Genomic DNA, 25,114 nt, shown 5'->3' on the forward strand with positions numbered 1-25,114 from the left:
AGACGAGCCGGGTGGAAATAAATGGATGCGAATTGATATATCAAAATCGATATTCCTCCATTATTGAAAAGCAATCGAAGAGCTTTTTGAAACCTGTTGAAAAGATATAAAGATCAATAAAAGATAAATCAATTTACCAAATGCGCAGCATTATTTAGCTCAATCATACAGAAGCTACGCACATGGACAATAGAACATGACCTTCGTGAGAACAAAAGCGAACATATCGTTTGTTAAAACGTATAAATGCAATACTGGATTTACAGCGTGTCCGACTTTTCCGCAATTTTGCATAGACTTCACAGCACAAGCAATTCTTGCATTCTGTGGGTGTAATGCGGCGTTAAATAACAACGCACTGCCACATACGTTGTCCCAATCGCATGCAGGGTCAGTATCAACCTTCCTTAACAGGCCAACTCGAAAAAGATGACCTAGTTCCGTAAACGCAGCAATACTACCACTTGTGATCTATTTTGTATCATATTCTCAACTGGAAACATGACGGTGCTAAAGTGATGGCGTTCGTTCTGGTCATAGCTGTCCTTACATACCTCACCCGACTTTGTAAATGTGGAGGTGTCCTTCATCCGTACTTTATCCCGTGCATAGCGATCCTCATTCGAATTGGACAGCCTTGACACATGTATTTATCATTTGGAAGAATCTTGGGCAAGTACGTTGCCTCCGGATCGGCGATTGGAATGGAGGCGGGAATGTGATTGTTATATTTACTTTTTTGACCTAATTTTTCACTACTAAGCCAGTCTACATCTTGCCCGTAATGAAAATCAGAGATCAACATGTATATCACGTATGTTAGAACACGATAACCGCTTTCAAAGCGATTTGCTAGAGACATGACGCGCTCTTAAAAAAATGACAATACCATGCATTTCATAATGTACTTTGATCAGTTAGATGTAATTAGACAACATTGAGTTATAATTGAAACACTGAAAATACGATAGAGACACAAGCTGGTGCTTACCGATATCAGCTGTACACTATGCATGCCTCTCCGTAATTTCTGCATGTATTCGAGTCTGTTTTCTCACTAAAGTCACTTCCTCACAATATTTGGTGTATATGTAATGACATCTAGTGTACGTGCATTGTAACAAAGATTCAAGTAGAACTCTATTGGTCCAAGCAAAGCTGCACTTTGTGGACACGAGCCGGATTGATCCACCCTTCCTAACCAATCATTACTTAACTCGAAAAAGAAATTTCGTTGATCTATTTCTAACAATGGCTATGCGTGGGTTACGGTAGTGCTTTAAGATGATGCAGCGTTGATACGTAATAAAGTCTTTATCCAATCGTTTTATTCATAAGCCGGTACTTCACTGATGTCATTACCATTCCCCCCTCGTGTCTCATAACTTTAATCATCTGGCACACTACGTGGTACGATTGATCAGTCCCTGGTTTTAACTTCTGCGATGAAGTTCTCTGTTCAAAGGTTTTAACTTCCACGATCGAAGAAAATGCCATAAAGCAAGGTAAAGTTCAATTCAAAGCGATGGCTTTTCGGAGACAGCCGCTATTTTTTGCACGTTTTATGATTCTGCGACTGTTTCGTTTGCAAGTTTTTTGTATAAATACATGTGTTAATTTTGACGTCTCGGCGCTAGAGGGCGTGACAAGTTTCAACATGACGTGTGGTAGAGGCCGGTCTCATCTTGATTGCACGGCAACTTGTACTACCAAAAACCTCCGAGAGGTGAGCTGCACCAAGATCCTGGAGGCCAGTAAAGAGAGGACGGTGAGTAGAGATGGGAAACAGGTTGGACTGTATCCGAGATTAGCGGTTTTTTTTGTCAACACCATAGACCGTAATACATGTAGTCAAGTGTCAACAATACATACTGATGGAGAAATAAAGCGCGATGCCATCATAACGATGCAAGGTAAGGTCCGTGGTAGTATGTAGGCAGGTTTCGCAACCCTACGAACAACGAAGATACGTCGTGTCATCAAGTCCTCTGCAGATTCGTTTTCGCGACACTGGTAGTGCACCTTTTATATTTAGTCATTCGAGGAATCGGTGCCAGTGACAAAATACATTTACATGCTCCGTATTTCGTCGTTCGTAGCTCTTTGTAGAGGTTATGAAATTTGCTTAATATAGCAGCTTTATTGTTCAAATTCTTTTTTTTCAGGTAACCATTACAGGTTATTCCAATTTTAAAACATATCACCGCCCAGAATATAAAACAGACCGCCTACAGGCTCAAGCCCAACTTACCTACAACAAAAATCGTCGAATGTTCATCGGTTTTCATGGTTCACGAATTGCGCAGATCTTTGTTATGGGATCTGGGCAAAGGCTTGATATAATTGCTGATTTTATGAGTCACGTCCCAAAACCATACTTGGAAAGGATGATGGGTTTCTATGGGAATGGTATTATCGTCTATGCAGCACCAGCATGGCGACAAACCAAACAGCCCCATCAAATTCTGATAGGGTTTCGCTATTTTTGCGGGAAGTATGTTATCAGGACAAAACCCCATCCGGAGTTGTATGCTAAAGATGGGTCATCTCCCCGTTGTGAGTTTAGCGTTAACCAAGAAAAGCTTGTGTCATATTGCAAAGCCCGCAACTCGAGTGTCCGTGTCACTATTTCTAGCATAGTAATTTCTAAAAAACAGTTCATACCTACACTAATCAAGTCCGAAATTGTACAAAACCATACAAAAAAACCACATATCTTATGGATTTCTGACACAGATTTCATTGTGTGGTTCGGAAATATATTGGAAATATTAGTTTTCAGAAAAATTAACGAATACGCATATTTTAGGCTAATGATGTCATTCCCGGAACAATTCAAATTCACCGATGTTCTTTTCGATGACCCGACAGGTTCCATCCTACTTGTGACGGCGAACCAACGAATGGCTTGGGTCGAGTCGGAGTATGTTAGTTCCGACACCACAAAGATGGAAAACATCATTCGGGTTCGTGGACACGTTTTCAATACACAATTACTTTCCGGTTGTGCGATTGGCAGTTGTTTTCTTGACGGAGAAGGAAATCTTCTCCATGTGATATTTTACTTCCCAAAGATGGCAAAGGAGGTACTCAGAGTGGATGTGTACAAACCCCAACATTCATACCGCCGGCGGTAATCTTACGCATCGGAATTGAATCGTCGACGACACGAGGCAGATTTTGCAAGCCTTATGCTTCATCGTTTCTAGAGGTTGCGTAATCTGCATAATGACCGTGACATGAACATTTTAAGGCTACAATTCGATAGGCCTCTGAATAGTACAAAAAAATGATGGGAAATGCTCATGTGTTCAGCCAATCTTCCGCTCGTAAGCCGGTGTCGAATTTCGAAATGTCCGCGGATAGTATGTCCTGTGTACAACGGATTCTATATGCCAGTGCGCTTTTTATCTCTGAATTGTTGAGGTTCATCATGGTCTCTCTTGAACCATATACCACAATCCACCGGTCAGACTACAATCGGATCGGACATTTTCCATGCGTGGGACATTTTTGACTGCTACACCCGTTTTGAATAGAGAAGATATGCACTCCAATTCTTAGAAAAGGGTTGTTCATCCAACTCGATCATGCATCCCGTAGAGGTTTTTAGGTGAAATAAAAAAACCTAAAGGTCAAACCTTTGTCACACGTGGGTAACCTGTCCTGGAAATGTTGGTTGCGGCATGATCCCGGTCTCGCGACAGTCCAGTTATGACAATACGACTGTCTCAAGGTTAGGATGCTTGGAGAACTTGGCCTGCAGTAAAGTCATCATTTTGGGAGTGGTCGTTGTCAGAGTGAATCTTTAATAGGATCAAAACAGTGGGACGGAAAGTAATTGAGATCCATTTTAGGTAGGTTTTATGAAATAATACACGTATATATAACCTTCATAAGGATGGACATTTTCCTAGCCGATTGGAACAGACAACCTTAAATAACAACGAAGACGATAAATTTACTTTTCTTTTCAGTGATGTAATATCAAGTGCCCACTGGCTACAGTGAAAACGGAGCAACATTGGGAGCACAACATTTATCTTTTTCTTTCAGAATTACATTTAAAATGCAATTATTATTGTTTCTTTACATAACTTTATACACGCACACATAAGCAACCCTTTCTTTCCAGTACCTATGCTGGGTCTTTTCAACACAATCTATGATTTTTTCTTCTTGTAATTTCTCGATGAGAGGACCAAGAGCCTTATAGAAAGGATGGTTGTACCATTGTACGCCGATCATATTTATAAAGAAGCCGCCTGAAAAAACACAGAAGAATATATATTTGTTTTGTCAGTGCGTGTATTCATGGGCTCAGAGCTGGTCAGATATGCATGTCTGGTATACATGTTCGACTATACCAGCATCTATCTCCGAGCGTGCTCACAATAACAGGAGAATCGGATTTGAGAGGTCCTCCTCAGTGCCACTTCACTCTGAATTGAAAGATTATGCAACTGTGGGTAACACAACGCAGCATACCTCTTGATTATCATTATCGAAATCATAATTTCAATTCTTGCTACACAACATGGTTGGTTAAAAGATGCGGGCCCTTTAAGAGCCTCAACCAATGATTCCTATGGTAGACGGTAATAAAGGCACTGGAAAAAAGGCACTGGAAAAAAAGGTACGGAAAAAGGCACTAGGTAAAAAAGGCACTAGGTAAAAAGGCACTGGAAAAAAAAGGCACTAGGTAAAAAAGGCACTAGGAAAAAAAGGCTCTAGGAAAAAAGGCACTAGGTAAAAAAGGCACTAGGAAAAGGGCACTGGGTAAAAAATGCACTAGGTAAAAAAGGTACTGGAAAAAAGGCACCAGGAAATCACTATACTAGGTAAAAAAGGCACTGGAAAAAAAGGCACCAGGAAATCTCTAGGTGAAAAATTCATTTGGGGTGCCCCCCCCGTGCATTTCTATATGTGTAATGTGCTAAGTATAATGTGCTTCCAAGTCTTTCTCACTGATAAACTATTGTATCTTGTAGAAATAGGTTATTGGTGAGGGAACCCTGAATCTAATTTGATTAAACTACTGGACCAAATCGGATGATCTTTGTATCATTTTTTATAAGGATTCCCTGCCTATCCAAGCTAGACGCAATGGTCCCGGAACCGCCGACAGGCGGCACCACCTCACGACGAAGGCTTTTGCGGACCGCTTCAAATGGTTTCATAAGTCATATTCCTGGTTGTGGATTTCGACCTCCAGTTATCTATGATAGAACCAGCTCCAATCGGTTTAGCCGCATGGAATAGTTAGCAAAATAATTTTCAAGGTAGTTTACGGTGAAAAGGAGCGCGGACGAAATTTGACTTAGAAGAAAAAAAGGATTTTATCGGTGAATATCAAAACTGATGACGCGTCCGAAATTGTGAACTGATAATTTTTAGCAAGATCCGATGACGACGCAGACATTGCACAATTTTGTGACGTTGCACCACACACGATTTTATGACGTTGTACACCTCGTGTATGCACGTGTATGCTCATGTCATCGTGCGGTAAAATATGACAGCCACGGCTGCCGGTACTTTCGGTGTTTGCGCCTTGTAACTGGTAAGTTTGTGGAAAGAGCCATGTTTCAAGTGACATAAGCCATTAGGAATGCGTGTGTATTCTTTGGGCGGCTTGTAGTAATTAATGACACCGAGCTTGAAGTCAAGTAAGTAGTACTAGTGTGGGCCTAGGCCCGACCGGCATCCACTCTGCTCATTTCATGATTTGGTCAACGATTTGAAGCAGCCGTATCATACCCAAAAACATTCACAAGTGCAATGTTTCATGCCAGAAAGTTCCACAACATGACATGCACCAAACTTCTTGCAATTATGACGTCAGTGCATACAGCACATTCCAGTGCCCAAATGCAGCAGGGACAAAATCACATCAATGCATCCTTCTTCTCGTCAACCACAACTGTCCGATATTCCACGACATTTCTATCTGAATGTGAGTACAAACAGAACCAATCAACTTGTATCCGCTTCATCCATTTAACATCTGCAGCACAATGTGAGAGGACGCATTGCCTTCATAAGCAATGCATCCTCTCACCTCTCACCTCCAAACCTCAAACTGTCCAAATAAAACTTTCCCTTTTTACAAACTCTACAACAAAACTGAATGTCAGTATAAACAGCTCCTAATCAACTCATATAACCTTAAATCACTTTACATGTGCAGTATCGTGTGAGAGCTTCCACATCATAAAAGCCCTATATGATCACCACAGGAGAAAAACCATCCACCATTGCCACCCCAAACCCACAAATACAACCCTACAAGTCGAGAACACCCTCCATATGGCCAAACTCACTGCTCCTTACTAAATAAGCTCAAATAACCAAACCCAGCTTGTTCCGAAAACTCTGGTTTTTTCTGGTCGGAGGGTACTGAAAATAGGCTGTTCCGTTTTTTTGGACCACCAAGTATTCTGTTGATGTTGAAAAATTACACATAGAAATTTTTATTTTTATTTTTATCTATGTAGTAGAGATTTCTCAGAGATTTCCCATACATTTTTTCTGGTGCCATTTTTCCATTGCCTTTTTTTCTGGTGCCTTATTTCCAGTGCCTTTTTTACCTAGTGCCTTTTTTCCTAGTGCCTTTTTTACCTAGTGCCTTTTTTCCGTTCCTTTTTTTCCAGTGCCTTTATTACCTACATTCGATTCCTATATGTACAAATTACCTGGTTTGACAAGCTTGACAAGATCCAGGAAACCGTTTGTCGGGATCATATCAGGAGCGAATCCACCGCAACAGCATACCAGGTCATAGGTTCCTGTGAGGAAAACACTGAGCAGGTGACGCATGTGGCCAGAGACCTCTATTAAAACCTGTGTACATTACGTGTACATTGTTGTGCATAAGTTTTGGTAAAGAAAGTACACATTGGACCAATCAATCTGCACAAAATTTTATATGTGTCAAGAAGAACCCTTTGCCAATAGCATAATAAAGTTTAAAAACATTCCAATACCGATTGCCTGAGAAAAAGAGATTTCCGTACACCATATCCATCAAAACGTCACTGGCGCATTGATATGGCCCTGTCAAAGTACAAGTTCTAAACTGACCAGTGAGACCACATTTTCTTAAATATATTATCAAAAAGCATATTTCTGTGATGGCCTGACTCTGTAGATTAAGAATCAACCACAGATTGAGAATTAATTCCACTTTGGTCCATCCCAGCCATGTATTTACCACAACTTGACATTTTGATAAGCTCTACTTCCGGTCGTGGATGAATACATGACTCTGCCCATGTTAAAACAGTTTTACATTCTTGCGTAGGAGTGGGAGAGCTTTTGGGAAACACTGTTTATTCAGTGTGTTCGGAATTAATTAGGCGAAATCAGCTTTTCCAGGTTACACCTCATGCAGTGTCACCTTTTGCTTGCGCTACCGGTCATTTTCTAACCCATTTCTCGTCAGCTTTTCCAGGTTACACCTCATGCAGTGTCAGCTTTTGTTTGCACTAGCGGTCATTTTTTAACCCATTTCTCGTCCTTTTCCAGGTTACACCTCATGCAGTGTCACCTTTTTTTTGCGCTACCGGTCATTTTCTTACCCATTTCTCGTCAGCTTTTCCAGGTTACACCTCATGCAGTGTCAGCTTTTGTTTGCGCTACTGGTCATTTTTAACCCATTCTCGTCAGCTTTTCCAGGTTACACCTCATGCAGTGTCAGCTTTTGTTTGCACTTCCGGTCATTTTTTAATCCATTTCTTGTTAGTCAAAACAAGCAAATTGCGACTAGTGACATTGAACATTGAAATGTGTCTCCAACGTCTTACATCAAATAAAAAATGTAAATAAAAATTGCCAGGCTCCCTCCCCACCCAGCCTTCAAGAAAATATTCGGACGCGGATCAATTTAAAAAATTTTTACCTGGCCTAAACTTCACTTACCATTTGCCCTCGACGCGAAAGTTTCATCCCCCACAAACACACAGTAGGTTTGTTTGTAAAGATTTTTCTTTTCAGCAAGATCTAACATTGCTCGATTTGCGTCTAAGCCATCAATATTGGAGTAACCTTTCTCTATCAGCTGCAACAAGACGAATAGTTCATATTAATAGAACTTACATCAAAACGGATATTGTAGAAAAAGCATACACGTATATATGATCATATTCTTTAGAACATAAAAAATCGCGGTCTCAATATCAATCCAGTGGATACAGGCCGTCCGCTTGAACTACTGATGTAACTGTTGCATCGTCAAATTCTTAGTAGGTCTTGTTCCGCTTCTTAGCACTCTTTAAAGAGTGCTTCATCATGACACGTTGACAACAAATGGTGGAGTGGTTGCAGGGCGTCGCCAGTGAAATAGTAGTCAACATACCTTCTTATGGCAAGCCAAAGCGGAATATATTCAAGACTTTAGAATAACCATTCAAGAAGTTAAATATAAGTTCAAGAAGGAAATATATGTTCAAGACTAAAATATGTTCAACCTTGAATCAAATGTTTTCAACCTTAAATAAAATATGTTCAACCTTGAACAAAATATGTTCAACCTTGAATAAAATATGTCCAACCTTGAACAAAATATATTCAACCTTGAACAAAATATATTCAAGACTCACGTGACCATATTCAAGACTCACGTGACCATATTCAAGACGCACGTGACCACAAAATTGATGACGTAGAGCGTAGAATCTGTGGTACTTCTGATGCGTTCTGTTTCACGACGTGATTGATTGCCTGTATAGCCTTAACACTCAAACATGTCAAAAGACAACGAGAATCCGATACAGTGGTATGAAAGGTGAGAGGCATTGCGCATTTTGAACCTATAATTTGCCTGATATGTCTGTGAAACATGTATCGACTCTGACATTCACTCGGCATCCATGTCATGATGTGTAGGATTACAGTACATGTCAGGTGTAGGCGGCTAGGTACGTGTACAACCATGTGTCAAAACCTTCGTGCGAACAATTCGAGCTCCGAAACGCAACACAAGTACCATGGGTTCGGGAAAGTCTGGACGCGGGTTCGGGAAAGTCCGTAAAGCATCAAAACATGAGCAACTACGTCATCAATTTTGTGGTCACGTGCGTCTTGAATATGGTCACGTGAGTCTTGAATATATTTTGTTCAAGGTTGAATATATTTTGTTCAAGGTTGGACATATTTTATTCAAGGTTGAACATATTTTATTCAAGGTTGAACATATTTTATTCAAGGTTGAAAACATTTGATTCAAGGTTGAACATATTTTAGTCTTGAACATATATTTCCTTCTTGAACTTATATTTAACTTCTTGAATGGTAATTCTAAAGTCTTGAATAAATTCCGCTTTGGCTTGCCATACCTTCTCGGCCGCGGCTCCTGTGCCACATGCCGCGTCCAGGATTCTCGCGCTATGGTTGTCTTCGAGGCATCTCACCACTGCTTCGGCTGCCAACGTGGGCCCGACATAGTTGATGGCGTTGCCTTCATGGTGTGTCTTGGAGCAGAAAATGACAATAAAATTCCTTGTTATGCAATTAAATTTGGCAATTGCAAATGGTACATAATCACGGAGAACATAGCATGAATTGATGACACGTAGTCAATTTCACGCGTAGAACTTATCAGATGACACTTTTTTACCAGATGATATTTTGAATATTTGTTTTTTTCGGAGTTCTACAATTGCAACAAGGGTTGAAAGAGTGAAAAACAGCGAGAGGAGACAAAATTTAGTACAAATAATGATTGTTACCTTCTCATACAGATCGGCTTTTTCTGTATGAAATGTATTCCACAAATTAGGTGTAGGTGCAACCATTGCCATATTGTAAGCCTTTACATAGGCCTCTGCTGCTGTCACTGCTTCTTCAGTTGACATCCTCCAGGTTGTCGAGGCAGGTGGAAATTCCAGCCCACGTAAATTTTACGTTTTGGAAATTTCAGAAGTACTGCTGCAAGACGAGGTCAGAATAGAAAGTTTGGACAAAGACGAACTGAAACCCAAACAAAACAACAGTGCGCACACTCGAAACACCAAGATAAACTCCAGACTGGCCGATCTAAGACCCGCGGCCTGTTCAATGCATATCATACTGGAGGCAGTCATGCCTCACATTAATGAACCGGTTTTAGATCAGTTAGTCTAGACTGTTGACTTCTGTCGAAACTTTGTATCATGAATCCAAACGTGATACTTTGTCCAGGTGAAAACGTACAAAACGATCGTTGTCTGACCCGTATATTTTGTGTGATGGGAGTGCATCAGCGCACACAAAACCTGAACACAATTAGACCATACTCGAAAGTCGGCCAGTTTGAATATGAAACTATTTCGCTAGTGGACTAACTGCTGCCTATGCATCGTCTGTCAAAATAGGCTAATCGGGTATTATGTGAATAACTCCATAAACTCCATAAACTCCTTGATAAACATGAAGATAAATTTATACATGTGTCAGCACCCGTGTATTCATGGTGGACATCATCATTTAGTCCCAACAAATTTCAAATTACATTAATCGTACACGTTCACATTAGTCACTCTAAACCGCTCTATTAAGAGGGAGTTCGATACATTAAAATAGCATATATAATTATTTACATTGCATAGTGACAAAATTAGATTCGGTTCTAACAATAACTAGGTTATACTAAAGACCACAAAAATTGTTACACTGATATTTTATATTAAAGTTCACATATACGCAATCGCTTCGCTGATGAACGTAAAAGGAGGTTCCTGAAAGAAAAGCGGGCCTACTCATACCGTAAGATATGAGATGGCTATTACAGTGTGACACATGCATTCTCTAAATATGTATAATTGATATAAAGTTAAAATCATGTCTACTTTTTTATTAACGATGCGCTTTTTTGCACTTTTGGTACAAGTAATGTTTACAGCAGACAAGTATTTACTGCATGGGGGAAAATCGGTGCATACGCGCCTCTGTTGGAAGTAGTAATACTAACTACGGTTTTGGTGCCTGTGCTTTGCCTTTAAAGGAGTAACAAACCATCGTATCTCAGTGACGAACCCAAGACTCGGAGAAAAAGACGTGTAAAAATACCGCGGAAGATTCCAAGCAAGAATCTATAGCCGACATGACATGAATTTACCTAAAGATTTGGCACACATTAATTTCAATAGGGAGTCGTTCATCCCACACCGAGATTAAAGGCTAATTTACTCCTAAGAAATTCTCAGCTTTGACACAAAATTAACTCGCGTGTCAATTTTCAACTAGATTGCTGAATCCATAAGCTATCTCATGAGGTAGACTTAAACAAACTCATGGCCATGACCTTTCTGTGGTGAGGAGTATGGCAAATCAGAAATATAAGCAGAATATTTATAGAACATTTATTAGTAATTTCAAGAACGGATTAATATAGGAATGCGTTTCTAGTTCAAATTAGTCCTTCGTAATCACATGTAAGTACCTATTTCTGGCAAAAGGTGACATATTTATTACCTAAATGTATGAGTACACGCCGATAATATGGAAATTAACGTGCCAAATGTAATAGATCCTGCGCCTAGCTGCACGCAATCCTGGTGAAGTCCCTCATCGTTGAACATTCGCAAGTATTTAAAGTTTATTTTACCACGAGAGACGTTTTGCGCGAATTTGATACTTTAAAATCTGTCGCTTCGCCGGACCGCTCAGCCAACTTTGGCCCAATAAGTGTAGTAATATGCTGACATACAATATCCAGTAGCGCCAATTGATTGTTTTAAGCTGACAGTCAACGATCTAGTTAATAAGCCCAATGTTGTGAGACTTTTGGCACATCTAGCTGTGTTGCGTTAACACCGTCATGTGCAAGTCAGAGTGATGCCTCCCGCCCAGAAACACGATTTCAGACTTTTGCATGTTCAACGCAACACTCTGCGTCTCTTTTATCCAGAATCCTGAAAGTGCTATCAGTCATCTATTGATCCACCTAAATTTGAAAACAAAGATTTAGCACAACGCGAAGAATTGCCAACATCTTTTTTTCAGATCTTAAAAACCACATCCTGTTGAAATGACGGGTGTCCACACGACACCGAAAAATCCCTTGATTCTGGATCGATCCGGGCACTCCTATGATACGCCGCTTTTCATAATAAACAATGCATCCACACATGCCAACTAAAACCTCTTTCGTACATTACATGTAGTTTGCTTGTCACAAAACTATCCACATCGCATCCAGATCGAGCTCGGGAGCAATTTGTTGCATGGATGGGAAACACGTCCAGATTTGAGTGATTTAATCAACGATTCAATCTGATTAACATTTTTTTGCGCCGTTTTTTCATTTGATGAGGACTAGTTAATGTGGTGCCCGTTGATATGATGTGGCCCTTTTTTCGTGTCATGTTTTGTAAAACTGCACTTATTCCTCAAGGGATGTGGAACGAGCAACCAGATTGTTTTTATCAATTTTAATCCAAAGGTGGCGTGGTGAGTAAGTATACTACTAATCCTCAACTCAAAGGCAATTTTACATGAACGCATGATTGTATTCGCCTACAAATTTCCGTTATCAGCCAAAAGGTCCCGGAGAAAGGCACGTACAACTTGCTTGAGAAATGAGAGCTGCCGAATATACGTTGAGGTCTGATTCGAGTGCAGCAGTTTACCGTTGCGGTATGCGGCTTTCACAGGCTTTGTAATATACCATTGCTGAGCCAATAGCTTTCATCAATATCAATCCAACGTCTGTGAAAGGTGCACGGGCCAGTCCCTCTTTTTCCCACCGCCAGCGGAAACTAAGCTTTATAAACGCAAAAAGCAAGCTACCATAATACATGTATCACGTGATATCACGTGATTATAACAAAACCCGAACCTGGAAGGTCATGTTATTAATTGCATAATTAGGACATATATCTGCAAGAACGTCTTCACGTAGCGGACAGCAAGCCTTTTTTCATGTAATAGATTATCAGCTGGAAAGCATCTCTCCACGCTTTTTCAACGTCCGTGGTCCAGACATCCGCGATCGCTGGTTTCAAGGCAAAGATGAATGCTTCACCCATGTACTGGAAAGAAAAAATGAGAAGACTGTTGTAAAATCTATCCATCATTACTAACCATCCTACCAGTAACAATATTCTATAACTGAAAAAAACTCACAATTACGATAGCAATCATGTTGGTCAGGTGCAGCGCGGGTGTCACAACATGCTACGGGGCATTTAAACTAGACCATTCAGGCAGCTAGCAAACGGATGTGTACACAAGTAGGACTGATACCACAACAGCGGGAAGACTTGGCAGTCTCAACGATGGCTTATATTGTCGTATTTTGTCATGGCAATGTCAGCATCATTGGACGTGCTAATTCTCACCCCTATCGCCAGCAGCTATTGGGGAAAACAGTTGGCATAACACCTCCTTAAGGATGTAAGGCAACATGGGATAAATTAACTAACTACCCCGGTAGGCCATTTAGTAGTAATCTGGGAAAGCAGCACATTACGCGACTTCGTTGATTGCCAATTTGTATCTCTTGTGGGCGATTCAAAACTATCTTCAGTACCACCATTAACTATATTTGAGCATGTTATGCTATAGGCCTTGTCCGGGGATAGTGAGATTCTTGATGGGATTACCCCAACATCGAGTAAACATTAACTAAATATAGATCTTGATGGAATTACCCTAACATTCATTAATCATTAACTTATAAAGATCTTGATAAGCTTTCCCAGGTTGTACATCTGTTGAACATTAACTGATAAAGTTGTTGATGGGATTACCCCAACATTCGTTGAACATTAACTTATAGAGGTCCCCTAACATTAATAACACGTCTTTAGGGGATTACCCCCAACATTAATTACAAATTATAATGTGTTTAAACACTTATTAGGCCTGGTTCTGTAGTACAACAAAAAAATACAGCTTCGAAGAAGAAGAAGAAGAAGAAGAAGGTAAGCATACCAATACCTCCAATTCGGTATCAGTTCCGTGAACAGACTCCTACCGATCGGGGCAGTGAGGTTATTGATGGGGCTATCTCAACGTTAATTAAGAAAGAGGATAAGGTGTGGCATGAGATGTGATCCAGTTCTGAGAGAGACGAAACTGATTGCTGTTTGATATCCCCTGTCCTTGTCAAAGGATTCGTATTCAACTGGTTTCCACAATGTCCTCAAGGGAGGGCGAGGACACAAGAAGTCATGATAGCGTCACCACCTCTTAATCTTGTCTTCAAATGGATGCCGGAAATTAATATCAACGATAAGCAAGGGAGAACGTGATCTAAAAGTGTATAACACCGTAGAACGCTGATAGTTTGTCCTGATATTTGTATAGCGTCCTGACACGAGAGCATATAGATATAAAGTTATCTGAAATGCTTTTGGGCTGACTGGATATAACTGAATACAAAATCAGCCAATGACAGCTAATTAAGAGGACATTCAGGTAAAGCTTGGAAATACCTAAGGCTATCCTGGTTTGAAGTAAACATGTCAAATGTTACTCAGTTCATCAATAAAAGTGATAACTGACAAAACTCCGCAAAGTTTGTCATGGTTTTATCATGTCATGACTTCAGAACTTTAACTCGTCAGTTGACTTTACGTTAGCTTTGATAAGTTTTGACATCGTAAATTTTTCTATAAGTTTTTATCAGGCAGGCTTACTGGGGTGAGATGGGGATTTGCGGTGTCGGGGCCTTTTGTGTCGAGATGGAGTTACGGCCTACAACGGGCGGTTTAGAGAAGATATTTTAAGGTAATGTTTTTACACTCGTTTAGGTAGGAGGTAAACACGTCAGTAATCCTTGTTCATCAAACAATCGCTTGATTTGCTCTGACGTAGCTTTCCCTCAAAATCAGTCCACAGATAGGCAAAAAAGATTGTGTTATCATAAGGATTAAAATCAAATTCATCAAGTTCAACTTTGATACAGTTAAAACACGACTGATATACCATGCCTCAGAATAGGCATTCTGATCAGCTTCGAATTTGGTTGGTGGCAACGTGGGAGTTTTAGAGATAGAAAATTTATAACCTGGACAGCTAATGTGTCAGAACTTTCAAGGGGCGAATCTTCTCAGTGCCGGGATTACTTTGAATATTAAATAACGACTTGAACACCTTTGATTCCATCTTTGCCAATGGGCAGACTGTCCAGAATATCATATACAAATTTCATATTCAGAACCACACGCGTAAATTAACGCGACGCGGTTAAACATTGTCAAATTAACTGCTTAATGGCCTAAAATCTTAATCATAGTCAATGGCGGTCTTATCTCACACGGATCCACCAGTTACAAAAAAGAGCCAATCGATCGCCAACGGCATCAATTTCCTGTTATCGGTTTTCGAACTAGCAACCCCACCCAGACTCGTTGCTATGAATATTTCAACTAATGGCCTCGTAAAAAGGAATTGGTTTGGCGTTGATAGACAGGTACGGTGTTGGCATGTGATCAAAGGGAGGCCATGGCCAAGGACACCAAGGCAAATCTCCTTGGGCCCTCGCATTCATGTCCGATCTGAGTTGTCGCACTCTTTCACTTGACTGGCTTGCATTTCTGCTCATATGCCGTTCTCAAGTCTTTAATCCGCGTATATTTTGAGGAGATGGATGGATGTACCTGCTTTTTTAACCTCGACATTATATCAGGGGTTGCATAAATGAAAGGAGTTTGTTGTTATTACCGACAGAACTACAAGAAGCTATTAGGAGATGGTGACGGTCGGTAAGCTCACACCAGTTATACGGGGCTCCTTCACGGCCATCATGTTGGTCCCGACGTGCACAGGTACACGTCGGTACCATGTTTACCATAGCAACAGTATCAACGTATGCAATGCCGTATGACCCCAAGACCAGCTGAGTGATTCCCATACAATGAGAGGAGGGGGGGGGGGGGTTCGTGTAAAAATGACTTGGTGCTGCAACTTTACTTGAGTGACAAGCGCAAAATTTCTCTGTACATTTTTACCCCCTCGTCTATCAAGACGTTTGGTATTCGATCGAGCTGTAGAATAAGGGTTAAAATTCCGGAATATAACTAATAATCCCAAGATACTTTCGAAGCAATTAAGACTAAATCTAAACAAAGCCCTGTCACAGTGAAAACGAGTCACGGACGCATGTAAATAATTTATATCGATTGCGTGACCTTTACGAAACAACACAGCTGCTATAGAAATTCTATCCAATTAATTTGCCTTGTTTCGAAGAACATACCTACAGAGGTTAAGGACAGGAAATCAGTCAGTGAGTCACGGTGAGTTATCAAGTGGACAAGAGGCAGGGTACATGGGATTCAATGGAATTGTGGATAATACCCCTGATCGCCACTATTCGCCGCCACTTGTCTAGCACCACTATGTAATGTACATCATACTGTTACCGTTTGCATGTAAATTACTTTTGCCTGTGTTGTCAAGGTTTTGAAAATGGCGATGCATATTTCAGCAGCTTGGACAGGTTCATGTATACCATGTTTTTGTGTGGCTGCATATAACTTAAGGATCCTGTTAGAGATCAGTCACGGGCCAGCTGGAAGCCATTTTGGTTAAGAAACCAACATACCACGCATACTTCTTCGCCGAGTAAAATAAATGATGTGCCTCATATACGACTTTTATAGGAAGATAATGAACATGAAAAAAGCACTACTACCCGGCAAAATTAGCACACATTCCGAAGGCTATGGATACTGAGGCAAATAGTAGAAAGAAAGGTGGATATTTGTGAATGAACTGTTGTTTTATTTGATGAAATGATGGCATTATGGAAGCTTATTTGCCTAAGAAGTGAGCCAGTTCGGGGGATTTTAGGTAGCAGCATATAAATCAGCATATTTGGCGCACCCTCGCCCTGATTTCATGAGACTGGTTTTGAAGGTAAATTTGAAAAAAGAGTGTTAAATGTCCTTATTTGATAAATTCCCAACAGCCAAAATGTCTACCATTGTCCAACCGTTCCTTCACAACACCACCAAACAGTAAAGGAACAATACTTACATCTATTCCCATACTTACTTCCAAAAAGTCTGTGTGTGCATTGTACGCCTTGTGTTTTTTTCCAAGTTCCAATAGGACGGCTGCAATTTTCTCTTCATCGTTGATCCGCGAGACCACCTTGTCCACGGTGCCTAAAACCCGAAGGCTATGGGAACGAAGCTGAGGGTTGTCTCGTAACTCCTTGTGAGGAATACCTTTGAAACTGAGGAAGATATCCTGCGCTTCTGGATGCGTTTCGAATAGCCTGAAGAGAGAGAAGGGATGAATCTTTGATAGTAAACTCAAGTATGTGGCGGGAAGGGTGTGGTGTCTGACGACCTGGAGAATGTGTGAACGAAGCTAGATGTTGCCCTGTATCCCCGTGTGAGAAATACCTTTGAAATTGAAGAAGACGTCTCGCTCTCTCTGGAATTGTTTTGAGTCGTCAGAAGAGAAAGAAGAGGAGAACGTGTATGGACAAGTTTGAATGTGAGAGGAGGCTGCTCCACCTTCAGTCTATTGAATTGTTTTGAGTCGTCAGAAGAGAAAGAAGAGGGGAACGTGTATGGACAGGTTTGAATGTAGGAGGAGGCTGCTCCACCTTCAGTCTATTGAATTGTTTTGAGTCGTCAGAAGAGAAAGAAGAGGGGAACGTGTATGAACAGGTTTGAATGTGAGAGGAGGCTGCTCCACCTTCAGTCTATTGAATTGTTTTGAGTCGTCAGAAGAGAAAGCATCTGCTCCTTGTCCAGTTCACGGGCCTGACCTAGTAAATACGGTCGGGTACTTACAGTAAACAACAATTCCCTACTGGATGATATTCCAGAAGCACACACAAGTATATAAATACTGTAAAGCAGCCTAAAAATGCAAGCTAACCTCCATTGTGTCACAGCAGCCATCTTCATGATGACATGCCGAGCAAGGCAAAATCCCGTACAACATAAAAATGACCTTACTTTGTCGTGACGCGACTTCAAAGGAATACCTTGTAGGAAGTCTAAGGGTTATAGCTAATGGAATGGACCTGTTATTGGATGGAGTGCCTTTATGTCAGTGGTTATCTGCTTCATGGAGACGAACATCAGTTTACAGCTTGGAATGTCATTGAAGGGGGGGGGGGGGGATTCGAAGATGGAGCGTAGTAGGGTGTCAAATAGAGAGAAAGGTAATGTCATTCGTCGGTCGATTAGTCCGGGCTCCTTCGAAACACTTTAACAAGGCTTTGACCATTGCATTATCTTTTGTGACCTGATCTAAAGAAAGGTTCAATATCCTTGAGCTACAGATTTCTAGCCAGCCATTGCACCGCCAGTTCGCTATCAATTCCCTTTGCTACAGATGATTTCCAGACAGCCAGACATTAGCAGAAAATAAAAAGATGAAGTTGATAAAATCGAAAAAAATAATTCATTTGAAACTTTTAAAAACTTTGACAGAATCTGACAACGATACATGTATATCACCACGAACGAGCAATTTGAAGCTGGATACTCGATCAGTAACACATCTTACCAGCCACTGCAGCTTTTTTTACATGCGGTGCCACCTGCTCAGGAAATGAACAATAACCAGGATTTCCATAAAAACCGGCTCGGGGATTTTCAGTGTAGTATAATGAAATAAGAGAGAATTGGTCATGGCTTTTGCGTAATCTCGACGGTCTTTAAGGCTTACGCCGCTCGTGTGGAAATGAATATCCGCTGTCAGTGACTAGACATTTTGACTAGTCGATTTGGGCACCGGATCAGGGCGAAGTGCTATGAATCCTGATCTTCTAACAGATTGTGGCAAACAACGAATAAACTTTACAACATTAATTAGATTTTTTTTGTGGAAACTGTGACACACAGTAAAAATTATCGATCAAATTTGAGAACTCGAACACCTACATTTGATTTCAACCTCTGCTCGACATTTACATTTTGCGTCACTCTCAACAAATAGTGCACTTTATAAAAGGCTTGAGTTTAGAAAGGTAAATGTTATTACCCCAGGTGAAATATCGGTACTGACACGGAAAATAGACAACAACTCGGTTTTATAGAAGGTAATCTCATTATTAGGATAAAGATCCCTCTGAGAAATTCAGATGTAAATGTATATTAAATCAGATAAAAAGAAGTACTTTCCGAACTATCATTCGCAATGTGATAATTTAATCATCAAAATGTTAAAGGCTGCGTGTGACATTCTCGTTTTTGCTCCTTAATCCCTTTAGGAGGATATTACAGTATGTATGAAAAAGGAGTCTTTCAAGACTCCGATAAAAGTAACTAATAATTTGTTAAGAGTTATACTTAAAATTAATGGCGCTCCCACCTGAACTTTAGCAATCCAGCTTTTTGAGAATCCATGTGTTGGGCACACAACCTACAACAAGTATGCGCATACGTGACCGGATACAAAATAAACTTGCGATCGTGGCCGCCAGTTCCTCAGAAATTCACAGCGCTTAATATAAACTGTTGTGTCACGGACATGGCAAACTTTTACATTGGCAGTTGAGAGCAAGTAAGTCGTGCTCTTGGAAAAAGTGCCCGCCTGGCTTTATCTCTTTTAATGAGGAACTATTGCATATCAGATCCCCTATTGGCAATAACGCCCATACTAAACCCACAGACACTATCGATGAGACAGCTTTAACGTCAAGATAATAAAATCGATTGTTCCAAACAACCAAGTTCCTTCGAATGCGGAGAACTGCATTAGATAAATTGTTTCAGATACGAGTGATATGACAGTTGTACGAGCGGCGCACGAATGTTTTTCATGTTGGTAAACAAAGAGTATTTATCAAATCACCCATTTGACGACGGTTCGATTCCCTAGAGACGGATTATGCGACATCACACGGACCGAAGAATAGCGCTGTTATCTTCAAGATCCTGAACAACGTCACTGATGTCATTTCGTGTTCGAGTTACCAAAATTAGACGGCACGAATAAAGGACGTGTGTGTATTCTTTTGGGATGCCGCGGGATAAGGAAACCATTAACGTAATTCAGCAAAGAAAATGAGATAATTTGTCGGGTGAACCGACATGTACTGCGATGTTCGAACTGAACACGACATCAAAGTCTCTAAAGTATTGGCTCCCGACGCAATTTTAGTCATCTTATAGATAACTCAGTAGGAACGTCATGAAAATGGTTGGAAAGCATTATTTATGATAGAAATAAACACTGCGCAAAAAGACCATGAGTGGGAATCTATAACAGAATCCAACAACAAAATCTCCATACTCGGTTTTATCGTTGTCTTCTAGATTTATAGAGCAACGACCTTGTCAAATGGGGGTGTTACATAGAGATTTATTGCGGAGTTTTTCGGATTTTTCCTACTGGTGAGCAGAGTCCGATAGCTAGAGAACCACTAATAAAATATTTTACATGTGACTGACTGGCATTATTTTCATTATTACATTGTTTCACAAGGAAAAATATTCTTGCAAACGATTATGACTGGAAACCATGCAAATTGCTTGCTATCCGATTATGGGTGACCTTGACCTGACCCATTATCCTTTTTATGCCTTTTCTGTCGTTAAAACCCGCTGTGATGACGTAAGAAATATGCGATAAGGCTAAATATTGTGGCAAATGGTTTTGGCGAGAAAACGTGCAATTTGCAGATCTTTTAACATAGTTAACTACCGATGACCTTACTTGAATTCACTCGCTGGTGATAAACATTGGTGGTATTGCCATTAAAGAAAGTGGTTTGCGTGGAAGTGTCACATAAATTATCTTCCGATTCCAAAGTGAGCCTTAAAGGAGATTTGCATAACCTCCCCAATGTCTCCACGACAAATTTTTATTGGCAAATGAGGAAATGTGAGTCAATCCGTTTGACAGTATCGCTGTGGGATTTTGCGAGTTGCCTGCCATGTGTTATTTATGGATGTTTCTATTTAAATTGTTTGTCATGTCTGCTCCTTCGGAAGATAGGCACAAAGGTCGCGTAAATCCATGGTATACCATGAATAGATAAACCATTGTATATCATACGCAGATGTAGCATACCCTAAAACCTCGCTCCGACACCCGCCCGGCCTTCTCCGTTACACGCCTCAACACATACGGAACAACAACAACAACAACAACCTCCTCCTCCTCCTCCTTGGATACTCTTATACTTACAGGCAGTATAAGACCATAAGAGTCGGAATAATGTGTAGTGGTAGTTAAGTCATAAGGCTTAAACAACTTGCATTCGTACTCAAACCTTGTGGAGGCCACTGCAGATCTTGAAGTCGAGCAGTAACCACATATACACGTCAAAGAAAAGAAGACTCGACAATGCCAACATCTTTTGAATTCCTCTTGATCATTGATAGGGCCACGCATCAATGGTACAGAATTTATAGACACTACGCTAATATTTACATATCGATTGAACATTTAGTGGTTAGTTCGCTGCTTTATAGTTGTCAGTTCCATTATAGTGTAAAAACGGGCTTCATAGATTCTGTTCTCGACGCCTACCATATAAAAATGATCGACTCGCCATGATTTACTTTGAAAACTATAGACCGACTGCTAACGTAATGTGCCTTTTTTCATTAAATTTCCATTACCGAAACACACTAAATATGCTAAATGACTTAACAGCATAGTAAATCAACGAAATGGCTCCTTGGCATGCAAAGACAAATACCATTACGTCAACGATAAGGATGGGGCAAATTAATTTCTAATTCTTAATGAATCATCTGAGGCGTGAACTGTCAAAAGGATAGAAAATGTCCTGACTCTTGGCGTCACTTTGAAAGAAATATGACGAGACCCCTTGAGAAAATGGCCATTGACGGGGAACCGCAAAATCGTCGCGTCATTCGCGAAAAGTTCTGAAAAAAGTAAATGTTCACGATTTTCGGTTCGATTGCGACATTTTTCAGGTTGTCAGTTGTTTCCATCTAGAGAATTATTTTCACCTCTCACTGAATCCAAACCGAGGCAACAAAAGCTTTTGCTTGCGATTCTGCATTCTCTGTGCAACCAGGCAAAATCGCATTCAGTGGAAACATATCCCAAGCAAGCAAGTAACCTTGGAACGCGTGCGGCGTCACTTGTAGCGTAAAACCTACGGTATCCTTAACCTGGTGTCGCAAAATCTAATCGAAAAATCATTAAGCAGCGCTAGTGCAGATTTATAGATGAAATGTCAATTCCAGACACACCCGTCGCAACAGCTACCTTTATAATTTCCACCGACAATAAAGCTATTGTTGCCAGCGTTTTGATTGAGTATCGAAAAATATAAAATATGGACAATTAGGAACGTTAATAAGAACACTTCTTTCAGCAGCTGATTGTATATACCATTAAGTATTTGATTAACCAGAAAAGGTTATCGTCGTCGTTATCGTTAATTAAGCTTTACGATTTTGCATAATCGACTCGACATGATGTATGTACTTGAGACAGGGCATGTGACGTATATAATTTATCCTTGAGACATTTCTATCCTCGAGTCAACACATTTGCCAATTATTCAAGTAAGAAAGTGCGCTAATGATTAAAGGAAAAAAACCGATATTCCTTATTCGCATTATGCAAAAAAGAGCAAAAAATCATGATGAAAAGAAGCCATACTTTTTTTCTAATTATCTTAGCGGGGAAAGGGCTTCTGAAGGGGAAAAATTACTTAGTTATGGGTGTATCAATGACAAACACCCTGATATTACTACACGTCTAGATTTGTTAGTGCGTGTTGAACTTAAAGGTGAGCTTGCGACACTTCCACACTTCGTTTATGTATTTCTATATCTTTAAAAAGAATAATGCGGATTAATACAATTTACTAAAAACCCTTTTTGTCGTAGGTGCGGGTAGGCCTACGTGATATCCGAAGAAAGCACGTCTATCGTGAGCCTTATGACCAACGTTTAGCTCACTGATGCCACTGCCGACGTAAACGTGCATTGACTTAAGAGTGTTGATTCTTCCGAATCGTCGAGCAGATGATTGTCATAAGTCAGTATTAACAAGACGTTCGACACACTGCTAGGCTCGTACTTCGCAACCCTTAAGAAGAGTAACAGCATAATAGAAAGAATATACGGTAGGGAAGACTGCGGCGGGGTAATGGAATATTAGCTTTGTCATAGCCATAGATGAGTTTGGGTGTTAACGTACAGCTACCCGGGTCGTAAGTTAACTGATGATAGACTGTGATCGAAGTACACGTACAAATAAGTAAATAGGTTCTTCCAACAAATCTTAATGTGGCCTGTCGCACACTACCCAAATTGAACGGCGTATCGTTCATGAAATATTGAAAAATTCTTCGAAGTGGCTAGATTATTCATTGAACTGTCATGACACGAAATGATAAAGAGCGGGTTTGCCGACCCGGGTTGGGTTCAATAGGTGTGTGAATTGAACGGTGACGTGCATCCTCTCTATAAATCACTATTAAGATGTTAAATATAAGCAGTTGCCTTGTACGCCGACTGCTGACAAGCATATACATGTACATGTATTCACAATTCATTGACAATGACCTCGCATTATGGAGGTATAACGAACTGCCGTATTATGTATTATGCCAGGCGGCAGAAGCCAATAAATATCAAATGTTCGGCTATAGAGACCTCCTAACAGTCACTGTTGTTGTCAACAAACATCATCACGCAACAGTCAAAAGAAGAAGCCCATGTCAATGAAAAGCAACGATTTAGCGTCCATTGGATGCTTTGGGAAAAGACAGTTTATTTCACAATCAGTCGTACGGACGATTTAGCGTCCATTGGTCGTATAAAGATATATCATCAGATTTTCCAAATGGATAATCAAACATTTCATGCATAAAGAACTTGCAAGACGTCGTTCCCGTCGAAACGTACAGCAAGTTTTGTGGCTTTTTCAACTATCAATGTTGTAATGGCAGGGAGCTAGTCAAACAAGGCCACACGAGTGGGCGAAAACCACCATTGGGAGCATTATTGGTATTCCGCCGAGTGGTAAAAACACAATATACGGGAAAATACTGTTCTCGGGACTCCGATTACTTGTAGTTTTTCCGTCCGGTTGCAAAACATCAAATAGTCTTTTTTGACATTAGGCAATTAGACCTCTTCTGAAAGGTGTTGTGTGAGCTATCATCCCAAATAAGGAGAAGAGAATTGAGTAAGAGGTGCAAGACTGACTTGAATAAAAAAGGTACTCGTATCACTGACTGAAAAGTGAAGGATATAGGTTACAACTGGGGCAAATAAAGAGAACAGGGGGCTCCTTTTCGTTAATCAATCAAGAAGCACGTGATACTGGTAAAAGGCAGGTTTAGCAACCTTTACGAAGAACTACCAACGAAAAAGTACGAAGTTTCAAGTGATTTTCCTTGACGACATTTTTTAGAAAATTTCCTCCAGCTACGTGTACAGGACTTGATGACACGACGAATTTTCGTACTATGTCGCGTTTGACTCGAAATGCGAAATGATTCAAAAATTGCGGGTTGAGTGGATGAATAACAAAACTGAATTCCACCCGGATTTCTGATGCTGATGCATTAATCTGCAAATGCTGAGATAAATAAAGTTTGTCACATGCACATCTAATCATAGCCTACATTATCAATCAATCGCCCAGCGATTTATTTGATATTTGTAAACAAGATCGTCTGTGCCTGACAACATGGTGTCATAACGAAAGATACACTGTCCAGTGATATTCTTTTTTCTCTTGGGATTATTCAGACACACTTCAGATATGTGGAACGAAATTGGTTATTCCATGCCACAAACACGCTGCTACATACGCAAAAGTGATTACCATCAAGTAGTATTGAGTGGTTGTGTGTTTGCAAACAAGGATGTTTCTAAAAACACACCATACCAATCACATTGGTCCAAATGCCAACTGGATATTTGAACACGGACACGTGGAAGCCTTTGTCCAGGTATTTGTAAAGGCTTCAGGGAGATTTCCGAGAAAATCAGGATCCAACTAAAAGGCTTTTGTTCAATCCCATAAACAGTCCGTTATTTCAACATCATTAAGTTAAAAAACAATCGAAATGCATTAACGGCTAACCCAGAATAACATGTTTCGTATTTTGTAAGTACATGTATATCGATACAGGTTCCGGTATATCTTCAGTTCTCAACTTCAGATGTTTATTTCTATGAGCCAAGTGGCGTTTTCTGGTTAGCAGATCGACCAC

At 40.3% G+C, this 25,114-nt stretch overlaps 3 protein-coding genes across 12 annotated transcripts in view; 1 reads left to right on the forward strand and 2 right to left on the reverse strand.

The window, feature by feature from the left end:
- Nucleotides 1-184: 184 nt before the first annotated feature.
- On the forward strand, nt 185-14,014 carry LOC135485473 (uncharacterized). 6 transcript variants are annotated; one of them, XM_064767538.1, is made up of 3 exons: nt 185-240; nt 415-1,768; nt 2,166-3,882. In XM_064767538.1, the coding sequence occupies exons 2-3, from the start codon at nt 1,526-1,528 to the stop codon at nt 3,135-3,137; spliced, it is 1,215 nt and encodes a 404-aa protein (XP_064623608.1). In that variant the 5' UTR covers nt 185-240; nt 415-1,525; the 3' UTR covers nt 3,138-3,882. The 6 variants fall into 6 exon arrangements, 3 of the variants coding, with proteins under 3 accessions (XP_064623608.1, XP_064623609.1, XP_064623607.1); XR_010446574.1 differs by adding an exon at nt 13,844-14,014 and having other exon boundaries at nt 204-1,768; nt 2,166-3,857; XR_010446573.1 differs by adding an exon at nt 4,992-5,036 and having other exon boundaries at nt 204-1,768; nt 2,166-3,857.
- Nucleotides 3,961-11,534, reverse strand: LOC135485474 (methyltransferase-like protein 27). Of its 5 annotated transcripts, none has more exons than XM_064767543.1 (6): nt 11,452-11,534; nt 9,729-9,924; nt 9,336-9,470; nt 7,921-8,059; nt 6,696-6,788; nt 3,961-4,265 (listed from the first exon to the last, which is right to left on the reverse strand). In XM_064767543.1, the coding sequence occupies exons 2-6, from the start codon at nt 9,852-9,854 to the stop codon at nt 4,090-4,092; spliced, it is 669 nt and encodes a 222-aa protein (XP_064623613.1). In that variant the 5' UTR covers nt 9,855-9,924; nt 11,452-11,534; the 3' UTR covers nt 3,961-4,089. The 5 variants fall into 5 exon arrangements, with proteins under 5 accessions (XP_064623613.1, XP_064623610.1, XP_064623614.1 ...); XM_064767540.1 differs by having other exon boundaries at nt 9,729-9,927; nt 11,452-11,533; XM_064767544.1 differs by lacking the exon at nt 11,452-11,534 and adding an exon at nt 10,192-10,307.
- LOC135485475 (uncharacterized) overlaps nt 12,873-25,114 on the reverse strand; it is a 37,587-nt gene continuing 25,345 nt past the window's right edge. Inside the window, exons 2-3 of the mRNA XM_064767546.1 lie at nt 16,966-17,209; nt 12,873-13,010 (exon numbers count right to left, since the gene is read on the reverse strand). Coding sequence (XP_064623616.1) covers nt 12,873-13,010; nt 16,966-17,209 — 382 coding nt within the window. The remainder of the gene's footprint in view (nt 13,011-16,965; nt 17,210-25,114) is intronic.

This window comes from Lineus longissimus, chromosome 3, assembly GCF_910592395.1.
Source record: "Lineus longissimus chromosome 3, tnLinLong1.2, whole genome shotgun sequence".
NCBI classification, from domain to species: domain Eukaryota; kingdom Metazoa; phylum Nemertea; class Pilidiophora; order Heteronemertea; family Lineidae; genus Lineus; species Lineus longissimus.

Excerpts from the sequence above, each read along its gene's own strand:
- LOC135485474 (XM_064767543.1), bottom strand. The coding sequence starts at position 9,854 with ATGTCAACTGAAGAAGCAGTGACAGCAGCAGAGGCCTATGTAAAGGCT. Across the intron at positions 6,789-7,920 it reads TTTCGCGTCGAGGGCAAATG|GAACCTATGACCTGGTATGC; the intron begins GTAAGTGAAGTT and ends TTTTCCTCACAG. Across the intron at positions 4,266-6,695 it reads TGTCAAGCTTGTCAAACCAG|GCGGCTTCTTTATAAATATG; the intron begins GTAATTTGTACA and ends GTGTTTTTTCAG.
- LOC135485473 (XM_064767538.1), top strand. The coding sequence starts at position 1,526 with ATGGCTTTTCGGAGACAGCCGCTATTTTTTGCACGTTTTATGATTCTG. Across the intron at positions 1,769-2,165 it reads AGGCCAGTAAAGAGAGGACG|GTAACCATTACAGGTTATTC; the intron begins GTGAGTAGAGAT and ends CTTTTTTTTCAG.